Here is a 12,861-nt window from a genome sequence, read left to right on the forward strand (position 1 = left end):
CCATGGGATTTTCCAGGCAAGAGTACTGGAGTGGGGTGCCACTGCCTTCTCCAATGTGCAGAGGTTAGAGGAAGCTAATTTCAACTTCTTTTTAAGGGGGGAGAAATTCTACCTGCTAAAGTTCAAAAATGGAAGGGGATTCCTTGAAAATATACAACAGTGCTATCTGTTCACTGATGGCTCAGACAGAAAAGAGATGCCCATCTGGGTAACTGGTGAAGGGATTCTTATACCAAGGAGAAAGTTCTCATCTCATTCTAAACCCTTATCACAGTTTGAAATCTGATAACCAGAAAAACACATTTGTCTTGACTTTAGGCTACCTGTAGATAACAACAGGCAAACAGATAATTTGGATAATACATTATTTTGAAGCATCTCAAATAAAAACTAAAGGAATAATGCAGAGATTGGGGAAGAGTGCAATAATTAAGGAATGGAGGAATTCAACAATCAGAAAAAGCACTGGCTAATTAAGACATCTGGAGACAAGATAATGATACATTTATCTGAATGGTACATATTTTGTAAAGAATAGACTATTTATGAAAGACTTTACACCAGGAAAGACAGTCAGAATGACTGTCTTGGGAGGAAAAAGTAATGTCGGATAATTCAGCTATTACACTGTTTGTAAACGTGTAGTAATGAAACAAAACAAAACCCCCTGGATCACAGTTAACACCACGCTTTACATAAAACTATTAATAACAAGACAGTGAATAATTAATGGATTAAAGGGAAGGAGTCCTATTTAAACTCTTGAGAAATCTACTCTAGTTTCAAGATTTTAGATAATCTGATTCAGACTCTTTCTCTTGCTAAAATCAGAATGCCAACTAACTGATCTAAGGGCAATAAAACAATTTAAATTTGAAAATCATCTGGTTCAGAATACTCCTGCCATCGAGACCAGCAACATACTGTCTCTCTAGAGGCAGAGCTGTGGTGGAAAGGAAAACTGTGAGAGAAGACTGACTGTGTGTGTGGGATCAAAAAGAGGGAACCAGTCAGGGGAGCCGCTGCTAAACCTTGTCAGGTTAGGTGTGCCCTTTCACTTCTCACCACGACAGGTATGACCTTGCACGGGACCTAAATTCTCAAGACTGTGGTCAAGGTTTCCTATACTTCGGATGCATTTTCAAACTGTCCAAAAGCACATTTAAAATAAGCAAAGTCATGTCGAGAATTTTAACAATAGGCACGATTTAAATTTGATTTTAACAAGAAATATTTCTCATCACTTAGTTCTGATATTGAATAAGCCAGAATAGTGAGAAATTATTTAATTCTTAATCTATCCTGTAAAAGGCACATTCTAAAAAATTTAGCAGTTTTGCTGAAGTAAAATTGAGGTACAATAAACTCAACATGTAAAGTGCACAATCTGATAAATGCAGTCTCTCTCTCACACACACAGACACAGCTGTAAGCCCACGCGCACCGTCCAGGGCATTGCCGCCCCCATCACCTGCGAGGCTCCTGTGACCCTGTCACGGCTCCTGCCCTCCCCCGTCCAGCCCCTCCGTCAATTCCCACACTCGAGCCAGTTACACGTCTACAGCCTCTTGAGTAGAGGGGAGCGTGGGTCCCCGTGGAAGGACCCTGAGAGCTGACTGTGCGTCTTCCTCCCAGCGCTCCCCAGAGGGACCTCCAGCCTCTCAGCAGAGTAACCGCTCGCGGGGCAAAGGGGGACGTCAGACCTTCAGGGGCCTCTCGTCTCTGGTTCTGAACCGACACGAATTCTAGGAGACCCATCGGCCAGAGAGGGGCTTGAGGAGGCCCAGTTCCAGCGCAGGTTCATCTCCACAGTGGATGCAGCCGTCCCTGACCCTGTCCTGGGATTCCCGCCCCAGGGCCGGATGCGAACTTGGGACAGAGACACTTGGCAGCTGGCAGGAGCCCACACCGGCGCCCGGACCTAAGGAGTGAGGGCGGCTCGGGCAGGGAGGGCCAAGGGGAGGCCATCGGAACCGCCTCCGCCTGGGAAATGGCGAGTCAGAAAGCGGCGGGGTATCTCCGGGGCTGCTGAGGCTCAATCCACCAGCGAGGACAAGAAAGCCACGGGAGTGCAGCTTCCCACTGCAGCGCCCTTGAGCTCGCCCGCCTGACCCGAGCAGAAGACAGCGGATCATTATAGATTTAGGCAGGTGGGAGCTCCAGGTGCAGCTGCTGGACCAGACCTGGTTTCATTGCTTGAGTAAAGGAATACAAGCTCTGGTTTTCCTCCACCCTGTCCGTCAGTCCCACCAAAAGGAGCTCCTCTCAGCTGGTAAAGCCAACCATGTACCCTCACTGTCCTGCCTCCAGGGTTATCCATTCTCCAGCCCTATGTCGTAATTCAGTTCACAAAGCTCTTGATTGCCTTTCTCCTTCACAGACAACCACGCTGGTCCGCTGCATTGGTGGCTTTAGGCTGACTGGACCTGTTGAGCAAGAAGTAGCGATGACTTGAGACTCACTGGTGGGACCCTGTGTGACACAGGGTGGGGACGGATCTGCCCCAAATCCAGGGGCCTCCACCCTAGTGGGTTTCTAGGAGTCCAGTGGTGCAGGGCACCTCGAGACAGCTCTCCCAAGGTGAAGGGTATGTTGGTGCAGCTGGCCTCTCCTACCACCAAAACAAGGGGCACGATGCCTGGCGGGCCTCAGGACGTGGGAAGCGGGTGTGTTACTCCAGCCAGTTTACCAAGCGACTTGAAAAGCTGCTGTTGAGTGGAGTCCAGAACAAGAGAAGGGTCCAGGCCACTGTGAAGCTGCTCTCTCACTTGGTTCCTCTGATTCAGCAGACCCAGGGGCACTGGAAGTGGCAGACAGGTGCTGTTTGGAGCCTTGGGTAGCCCTGAGTGGTGACCTAGAGCGCTCAGGTTCTGGAGCAAATCCCTGCCATCTTCTGAGGATAACCACTCCCCTTTTGAGAAAGAGCTCTTGGTCTGCTGCTTGGCCTGAACATTTAACTCTGGGCTCCCAAGTTACATGCCACCGAGATGCCCATTTATCTGGTCCATTAAGCTGTGGAGTTGGGAGTGCACAGCAATACTCCACCATCAAGTGGAAACAGCAAACACGAGACTGGACTGAGCAGGTGCTGAAGATGCCATGAGCTGCGCGGAGACGCGGCCTAAATGCTCACGGTCCCCTTTCCGGCTCTGCCGCCCTCTCTCCACCAGTCTGCATCTATGGATGGCCACACGGGGAGACCCTGCTGTGGCTGAAAGAGGGACAGAAGACTCAGGCTTGGCTCACTAACAGCTCTGCACGATGTGCAAAGGGGAGCGCAAACCTTCCCAGTGGGCAGAACCCTGAGCGGTGCACCTAGTCATTCTCTGCACTTGGAAGGACACACGGCCAGTCCTGTAATTTTGTTTTCATTAATGGGTCGTGGCCAACAATTTGGCTGGCCAGGGACTTGGAATATGAGTGGAAAGTTGGTGACAAGGAAATCTACTTGACAGAGGTGTCTGGGGGAAAGCTTTGTTGACAGACCTCTCTGGGCAAAAATGTGAGGTATTTGTGTCCTATGTGAGTGCTCACTGCAGGATGACCTGAGCAGAGCAGGGTTTTAACAGTCAAATGCATATGCTGGTCTGTCAGCCTCTCTCCAGCGAACCCTGTCATCAGCCAACGGACTCATGGGCAAGGTGGCCATGGAGGCAAGGCTGGAGCTGAGGTCTGGACTCAGCAGCAGGATTTCCACTCACCAAGGCTCATCTGGCTTCAGGCCACTGCGTGGAGACCAACACTGAGAACCTTATCTGGCACCAACTCCCAGGGTCATCAGCCAGCTTCTGGTGGCAGGTTGATTACACCAGATTGTTGTCATTGTAGAAGGGACAGATTTTCACTCTAACTAGAGCAGGCACTACGGATATGGACTGCTTTTCCTGCAAGCAATATTTCTGCCAAAACTGTGATCCACAGGCTTAAAAAATTCCCTATGCACTATCATGGTATCTGGACAGCACTGTTTCTGATCAAGGAACTCACTTCATAGCAAAAGAAGTACAGCAATAGACCATGCTCACGGAATTCACTGGTCTTAATCGTGTTCTGCAGCCTTCTGAGGCAGCTGGCTTGATATCATGGTAGAATGATCATTTGAAAATTCAGTTATCATGCAAGTTAGGGTGGCAAGTTTCTCCAGAAGGCGAAAACCCTCAGAATCTCCATCCAGTATATGGTGCCGTTTCTCTCATAGCCAGGATTCACGAGTCCAGAAATCAAGCAGCAGATACGGGAGTGGGGCCACTTACTCTTATCCATCGTGATTCACTAGCAAAATGTTTGCTTTCTGTTCCCATGACTTTATGGTCTGCTGGCCTAAAGGTCTTAGTTCCAGGGGAAGTAATGCTTCCTCCTAGAGATTTAACAGTGACTCCACTGAACGGGAAATTAAGATGGCCACCGAGCCACTTCCTTATGCCTCTGAAGCAAGCGGCAGCAGGAGCTGTGGCAGCGGCTGGGATGAACGGCCCTTACTACCACGGGACGCTGGACTACTGTTCCACAAGGGAGGCAAGGACGAGCACGCCCGGACACAGGAGACGCATCGGGGCGTCTGCTGCTGTCACCACGCCCCGTGATGGCCAACTGAAAAAGCAGCAGCTCAACGCAGGCAGGACTACCAGCGGCCAGATTCTCTGGGAATGAAGGCTGCGGTCACCCCCCAGTCTGAGGTACTTGCTGAAGGCAAAGGGAATACAAAGTGGGTGGTGGAAGAAGGCAGTTACAGATACCAGCTATGACCCCAGGTTACACAGACTCTACAGACTGGTGACATAGACCCCGTTTCTATGTAAGCATTTACAGAAATGGGGACTTTACTGACAGGAGTATGTCTTCCCTGTTTTGTTATGAATATGTGTGTGTATAAATAGATGTTTGTTTTTTTCCCTGCCTTATTCCTTCACATATACAATAAGATGTGCTGACTTCATACCATAGTATTTAAGTATTTTAAATTTATACTATAGTATTTAAGTTATGGGATTTCAAAGGGAAGAGAGAACATTACCATACCACTCAAGGACTTTACGTTCTCTTCTGGGGAAGGGGTTAATTGGTTGGCGGTAGAGCCATATTATGTTAGGTGGAATTACAATCTTGTTATTATCTTTATTGGAGACCAAGTATAGTTTAAGGAGATGCAAATGGCGGTCAGGGCGATGGGGATGGGCTTGTGATGGTTAACTTAAAGTGTCACTTGACTGGGTCACTGGTTGAGAGTAAACATTATTTCTGGGTGTGTCTGAGAAAGTATGTCTGGACGACACTGGTATTTGAATCCCCTTCCCAATGTGGTGGCACCAGCCAATCCATAGGTGCCTGAACAGAAAGAAAAGCAGAGAAGAGGGCCTAGCCCCTTCCGGCCTGCCTGCTCAACCTGGGACACTCGTTTTCTGTGATTCACACCACTGGCTCCTCTCGTTCTAAGTCCATCGCGCTTGGACTAGACTTGCTGCAGCTCCCACAGACCTCCAGCTCTCAGAGGCAGGTCATGGGCCTCTCAGCTGACATAACTGGGTGAGCTAACTCCTTAGGATAAATCTTGTACTTATGTGTATGTATATCCATTGGTACTCTTTCCCTGGAGAGCCCTAATATGGTCAGTAGCTTTATTTTTAGTCATTCCAGGGAGCATACAGAGCTACTGCACTGAGGTTGGATTTGCATTTCCCTGAAGACTAATGATGTTGGTCACTTTTTATGTGCTCATCTGCCACTCATATATCTTCTTTGGCGGACTGTTCAAACCTTTTGCCCTTTTAAAAACAATGGAGGGTTTTTCCCTTGAGTTTTGAGAGCTCTTCATGTATTCTGGATACCAGTTCTTTATCAACAGACATAATTTGTAACCCTATCACAGTCTGTGGTTTGTCTTTCCAGCCTCTTGAAAGTTTCATTGGAAAAGCAGAAGCTCTTAATTTTGATAAGTCTAATTTATCAATGTGTGCTTTTACAGATTGCACATTTTGTGCCTTTGCCTAACCCAAGGCCAAAAAAATTTTTCTTTCAGAAGTTTTTATAATTTTAGGCCTGTGATACATTTAAAATCTTTCTATAGCAAGAAGTATTTAGCAGAGTTCATTTCCCCCCCATACAATAGCCAATGGTTCCAGCATCATTTGTTGAAAACCTATCTTTTCTTCACAAAACTGATACTGAACTTCATAAAAGAAAAAACCAGTTCCCTAAATTTCTGTGGTTCTACTTCTGGACTCTATTCTACTTCATCAGTGATTTGTCTGCCTTGATATAAACACTACAGTGTCTTAGTTGCCATAGCTTATGAGTCTTCAAATCAAATTTGGTCTACTTTTTCAAAGGTGATTTGGCTCTTCTAGGTCCTATGCATTTAGACCCAAGTTGTCAATTTCAACTAAAAAAAAAAAGCCTGTTGGGATTCTAATTGTGTTGAATCTGTTAGATCAATTTGAAGAGAAATAACATCTTAGGTAAGTAAATTGAGTAGTTTCCTTCTACATGTCCTTATCAGTGCTTAACTAACTAATACTTGAAGGATTCCTCCCACAGAGCTCCGGACTTCTCTTTCTGCAGCCTCCTCCTCTCCAGCACTCTGCTCTGCGGACTCCAGCCTCGCCCGCCTTGCTGAGTCGTCATTTCCGTCACAGCTCCACGGCGTTTCCCCGCTGAACTGCAGCCTGCATCCTCTCTTGAGGCCTAAACTCGGAAGTCACAGGGGCTCACCTCGTTTATTTCCCGTCTCTCAGCGTTCACTGGGCTTCACTGCTGGAGTTCAAAGTCTTCAATACTGTTGTTTCATATATTTTTACCCATTTAAAAAACTGTTCAGGAAGGGAAGTAAACCTGGTCCCTGTTACTCCATCGTGGTAATCGGTGGAAGTCTCAATGGTTAATGTCAAATCTGTTCTCAAAGTTACAAAATTCAAGTAAAAATTGGACAAAAACATAACGAGTAATCAGTATACTGCTTTATCATGCTTCATTTATTTGTTCATTAACTCATTTCATTCTGAAAACATTCACTGAATTCTGCGTGGTGAGCCCTCCAAGCGCACATGGTGAGGACCAAAGCCTGAGTCACCCCGGCTCTCGGAGCTCACAATCCAGTGGGAGAGACACACTCGTCAAATAATACAAACAAAAATGCAGCGCTGCACTTGTGCTAACTGCTCTGAAGGAAAGGAACAGAATAAGGCTATGATAACCTACAAGACGGTGACCTCAGGGTATTTGTTTCTACTGGGTTTATATCCATGATCTGAAAAATAACTACTGTTTCTTTATGTTTAAGTCACAAAGAAATTACATGATGTATACACTGGGAAAAAGTACCCAGCAAATAAACACCAAGTTGTGTTCTCTGGTGGCTCAGAGGGTAAAGCGTCTGCCTGCAATGCGGGAGACCCGGCTCCAATCTCCTGGAGAAGGAAATGGCAACACACTCCAGTACTCTTGCCTGGAGAATCCCATGGACGGAGGAGCCTGGTAGGCTACAGTCCACGGGGTCGCAAAGAGTTGGACACGACTGAGCGACTTCACTTTCTTTTTTTTCTTAAGACAGTATGGTAAATGCTTTGGAGCACACAAAGTTACAACACTATGAAAAGTAAGATCTAACTGGGCACCTAAAGTATAAAGAGATATAAAGGTTATAAAGCTACATCCTATGGAAATATAATTGGCAATTTACTGTTATACACCATTTTTGTCTATGCCATTAAAAAAATCATTTTTTCTTTCAGCCAGATTGCAGAAATTTGATCAGGTCCTTAGAGAAAACAACACATTTATTTTATTTTGTCAGGTCTTACCTAGATATCTCAGCTTGGGAGTTCTTCTCGCCATCAACAGTGAACGGAGATGCTCCAGTTAGTAATTCATACATTAGAACACCTAAACTCCACCAGTCAACTGCCTATAAAATAACAGACATTTCGTTTTCTTGAATATTAACTAATTATATCTCATAAAAAAAGAAAAATGAACAAAATACAGCTATATAAAGTGACTCAGTTCTATATATATATATATATATACATGTGTGTATACAGACACACATACACATTCCTTCCCACACTCTTTTCCATTCGATCTATCACAGGGCACTGAGCGCAGTTCCCTGTGCTGTGCGGTAGGACGTTGCTGTTAACCAGTCTAGACATGACAGTCTTCATCTGCTAACCCCAAACCCCCAATCTGTCCTCTCCGTCTCCCTCAAAAATTTTCTTAAAAGTGAAATTTTAAAATTTTAACTAAGCAAAATATTTAGACTTTTGATAATAGGGCGAAAAAAGTATTAATCAGCATTTTGGTTGATTATTCAGTTCTGATAAATATGAAATTTCTTAAAGTCAAAGAATGAAAATGAAAAATAACCCATCAAAAGGAGTTACTTTTTCATAACCACCTAAATCAATTCCTCTTACGGGACACATCACATAAATCTAACAGTCTTTAGTTTGTGGGACGAATGGAAAGGCTGAAAATAATATAAAATGTGGTCTACTTTAGAAAACAATTTATAAAACCAGTTAACTGAGAGCATAACAAATTATATATTTAATTTACATATAGCAATTTATATATATATTTACTAAATTTAAAGAATCTTTATATATTGAAAATTAGTTCTTTGACAATTAGGCAAATCAAGTTCAATACCTGCTGAATATATGAGCTGACACCAATGAGAAATTAACTGAAGCTAAAATTTTAAACTCTGCTTCCAAATTTCAGGGCAAAGGTTTCAGGGAGATGATGTAGAATTGGTGAGCCCAGAGTTATTTTAAAGAAAAAATGTAACAATAACATATAAACCAAATCTCAGTTGTTTTATTTAGACAAGCAGTTTTACTGTCATCTGAGTCAGGATCCATGCTCTTTAATACATGACTGGTCATTAGCAAGGTGACCACTGATTCTCCGCCCTTAAGACATTCCCACCGTGTATGTAAGATTTCGAAAGGGAATGAGGAAGATGGGGAGATGAGGAGTGAAAAATACAGAATTCTTTATTTTGAGAATGTTATTAATAAAGCAAAAGTGTTACGAAGGAACTAAACAAATCTAACAAATCTGTACCCTTTAATCCAAGACTTTGCGCTTATTTGTGTCCAACTCTTTGTGACCCTCTGGACTGCAGCCTGCCAGGCTCCTCTGTCCATGAGACTTTTCAGGCAAAATGCTGGAGTGGGTTGCCATTACAGGAAGAAGAAATATCTGACCTAGATTTTAAAACTACTCAGAATGCCTCATCTACAGTTTTGACTCTGCACATTCAAAGGGAAGCGAGGAGGGTAAAAAAAACCGAGCTTTTTCTTAGAGGGCTTAGGAAAACAAACTTAGACCGTCCTGAATGCAAAGCTGCATGACTCCAGTGGGAACAGGAGGGGCTGTCTGGGCGCCCATGACCCCTCTGCACTGCACTGTGGCTCAGCTGTGTCCTAAAAGGCCAGATCACATGCAACCAAAGTGATTTTTATTTTAATCAGGGTTACAACTGATGCTTTGCTCAAGACATGACACAATGGAAATAACAGAAAAATTATTATTTCAGGAATTAGTCGATTTTGTGGTTTCCCTTAACAAGAGTATTACTCTCTAAAACAAAAAATTATCCTCATCCACAAAACTTGGAAAAAAAGGGAAATCTAGAATGTCTTAAACTTTCTATTATCTTTTTCCTCCAAAATACTAGATATCATAATATGCTTGTGTATGCAAAGGAAAGGGGAAAAAAAAGGAAACACCAGAAGAGCCCAAGTTACTAAGTAGGTTCTTTTTGTATGTGTGTGTGTAGCAGAGTTTTCCTGAAGTATAAAAAGGACAGAGAAAGCCTCTGACACAGACATCAGAAGGGAGAGTGCCCCACTCACTGGCCTTGTCAGGGCCTTATGTACTTGTTATCTTAAGACAATATTGTGGGCATGGATCTGGTAAGACCTTCCAATTGTTAGTCCTAATCTTGTCAACTGAAGACATCTGTTGTGGGAGTGGGTCTAGTAAAAGTACAAGTAGGATTCTTATTATACATTTTATGGAGATACATCACGAAGTGTCAAAAACAGAACATACCTTGTCATGTCCTGAGTCTCCCCCTCTGACAATATCTGGTGCCATGTATTCAATGGTTCCACAAAAGGAATATGCTCTTTCAGCCTTAAAACAATCAAACAAAGAAAAAGAGATTTAATTTTAAGCTAGTATGAAAATTGACAAAAAGAGTTAACACCACATGGCAATGTCAAGACATACCACAGCAGCAAAGCAGTGGCAGAATCCATCTGACAGATTCTTCTCACCAGGACAAGCTGGTGTGCACACATCTGTATACTGGGTTGGCCAAAAGCTCGTTCAGGTTTTTGGGTTACTCTCTAACAGAAAAATCCAAACAAACATTTTGGCCACCCCAACAGTATGGGGTCAATGGGTAAACCTTTTAAACCCTGAAACCCTGCTATCATTCATTAATCCATCCACCCATGAAGCCACTCGCTCACTCTTCTTGTCTGTACATGTATATATTCCAATCACTGATTTTTTACAACTGTTCTCGTAAGAAGACAAAAAGCCCTAGAAGGGGAACTGTATGGACGTAGTTATATGCTCAGACGCTGTCGTGTCCGACTCTTTGCGACCCTGTGGACTACAGCCCACCAGGCTCCTCTGTCCGTGGGATTCTTCAGGCAAGGATATTGGAGTAGTTTGCCATTTCCTCCTCCAGGGGATCTTCCTGACCCAGGGACTGAACCCATGTCTCTTACATCTCCTACATTGGAAGGCCGATTCTTCACCACTAACTTTTAGGGTGAATGACTTTATTTCCAGATCAGCAAGACTGGAAAAACACTGGGAACCTTAAGGGAAAAGGAAGATCAAATGTTAAGAAGGGAAAACGGGAACCCAAAGATGGAAAAGGGTGTAAAGAGGTTTTCAGATCTTATCATCATGTTTCAGTCTGGCACTGCCAATGGTGGGCTCAGTGCTGATGAGCAGAGCTGCCCTAAAAGAACACTGTCTCTTAAAGGCAGTTGTTTCTCTTTTGTAGGGCTAATATATCAACCTGAAAATAAATTTTAAAAAATCAAGTAATTAAAAAAATGACCAATTGGATCATATCTCAGTGTAATAAAGGAGAAAAATATCTGAATTCTTATGCAGATATATTAAATAGGGGAAAAATAATTCTTCTTTAATAATATACATTCATTTGGCTACATCTGAAATTTTAAAGGCATTTCAGTTCAGTTCAGTTCAGTCGCTCAGTCATGTCCGACTCTTTACCACCCTGTGGCCCACCTCGCTCCTCCGTCCATGGGATTTTCCAGGCAAGAGTACTCGAGTGGGTTGCCATTGCCTTCTCGCAGGCCTCCCGGAGGCATCACCAACTCCCGGAGTTTACTCAAACTCATGTCCATTGAGTCGGTGATGCCATCCAACCATCTCATTCTCTGTCGTCCCCTTCTCCTCCTGCCTTCAATCTTCCCTAGCAGCAGGGTCTTTTCTAATGAGTCAGTTCTTTGCATCAGGTGTCCAAAGTACTGGGAGTTTCAGCTTCAACATCAGTCCTTCCAATGAATATTCAGGACTGATTTCCTTTAGGATAGACTGGTTGGATCTCCTTGCTGTCCAAGGGACTCTCAAGAGTCTTCTCTAACACCATTGTTCAAAAGCATCAATTCTTGGGCACTCTGCTTTCTTTATACTCCAACTCTCACATCCATACATGACTATTGGAAAAACCATAGCTTTGACTAGATGGACCTTTGTTGGCAAAGTAATGTCTCTGCTTTTGAATATGCTATCTAGGTTGGTCATAACTTTCCTTCCAAGGAGCAACTGTCTTTTAATTTCATGGCTGCAGTCACCATCTGCAGTGATTTTGGAGCCCCAAAAAATAAAGTCAGCCACCGTTTCCAGTGTTTCCCCATCTATTTGCCATGAAGTGATGGGACTGGATGCCACGATCTTAGTTTTCTGAATGTTGAGCTTTAAGCCAACTTTTTCATTCTCCTCTTTCACTTTCATCAAGCGGCTCTTTAGTTCTTCACTTTCTGCCATAAGGGTGGTGTCATCTGCATATCTGAGATTACTGGTATTTCTCCCAGCAATTTTGATTCCAGCTTGTGTTTCATCCAGCCCAGCGTTTCTCATGATGTACTCTGCATGTAAGTTAAATAAGCAGGGTGACAATATACAGCCTTGACATACTCCTTCCCTGATTTGGAACCAGTCTGATGTTCCATGTCCAGTTCTAACTGTTGCTACCTGGGTTACACATGGGTGTCTTTAAAATACATTACAAAACTATTTTAGAGGAAGTTTTCCAATTTACACTCTATTTTTCTACCACCAGCAAGGTTCCATCTTCTTATTTACCAATTTTAAATGTAAAGAACACCATCCTAGTAATGTGAGGGAAGTGGCTCTCGTTGTTTAGTTGCTGAGTCATGTCCAATTTTTACAACCCCATGGACTGTAGCCCACCAGGTTTTCTGTCCATGGGATTTCCCAGGCAAGAATACCGGAGTGGGTTGCCATTTCCTTCTCCAGGGGATTTTCCTGACCTAGGGATTGAACCTGCATCTCCTGCATTGCAGGAGGACTGTTTACTACTGAGACATCTGGGAAGCTCCAATACAGAGTGATAAAATTCCCAATTTTATTGGCTGAACAATTAAGCTCAGAGATAATGACTGTAATGAATTTATTTAAACCGTGTGATAACAAATGTATTGAAACTACTTAATTATGATACATATAGGTCAATAATTTTATATAAATAAAAATAATTGTATAATTTTATATGGTTTATGGCTCATTTCTTTTTATGTAATACATATACTGAAAGATTACTATTCCCCAAAAAACTAAAAG

General features: G+C 43.4%; 1 protein-coding gene across 6 annotated transcripts in view; it reads right to left on the reverse strand.

The window, feature by feature from the left end:
* The window catches only part of RPS6KA5 (ribosomal protein S6 kinase A5), a 219,661-nt gene that overhangs the window by 55,699 nt on the left and 151,101 nt on the right, over positions 1-12,861 (reverse strand). For all 6 annotated transcript variants that reach the window (XM_061429707.1, XM_061429705.1, XM_061429708.1 and 3 more), the window contains 2 exons: positions 10,060-10,143; positions 7,797-7,900 (listed from right to left, as the gene is read on the reverse strand). In XM_061429707.1, the coding sequence (XP_061285691.1) occupies positions 7,797-7,900; positions 10,060-10,143 (188 nt within the window). The remainder of the gene's footprint in view (positions 1-7,796; positions 7,901-10,059; positions 10,144-12,861) is intronic.

Source organism: Bos javanicus, chromosome 10 (genome assembly GCF_032452875.1).
Source record: "Bos javanicus breed banteng chromosome 10, ARS-OSU_banteng_1.0, whole genome shotgun sequence".
NCBI classification, from domain to species: domain Eukaryota; kingdom Metazoa; phylum Chordata; class Mammalia; order Artiodactyla; family Bovidae; genus Bos; species Bos javanicus.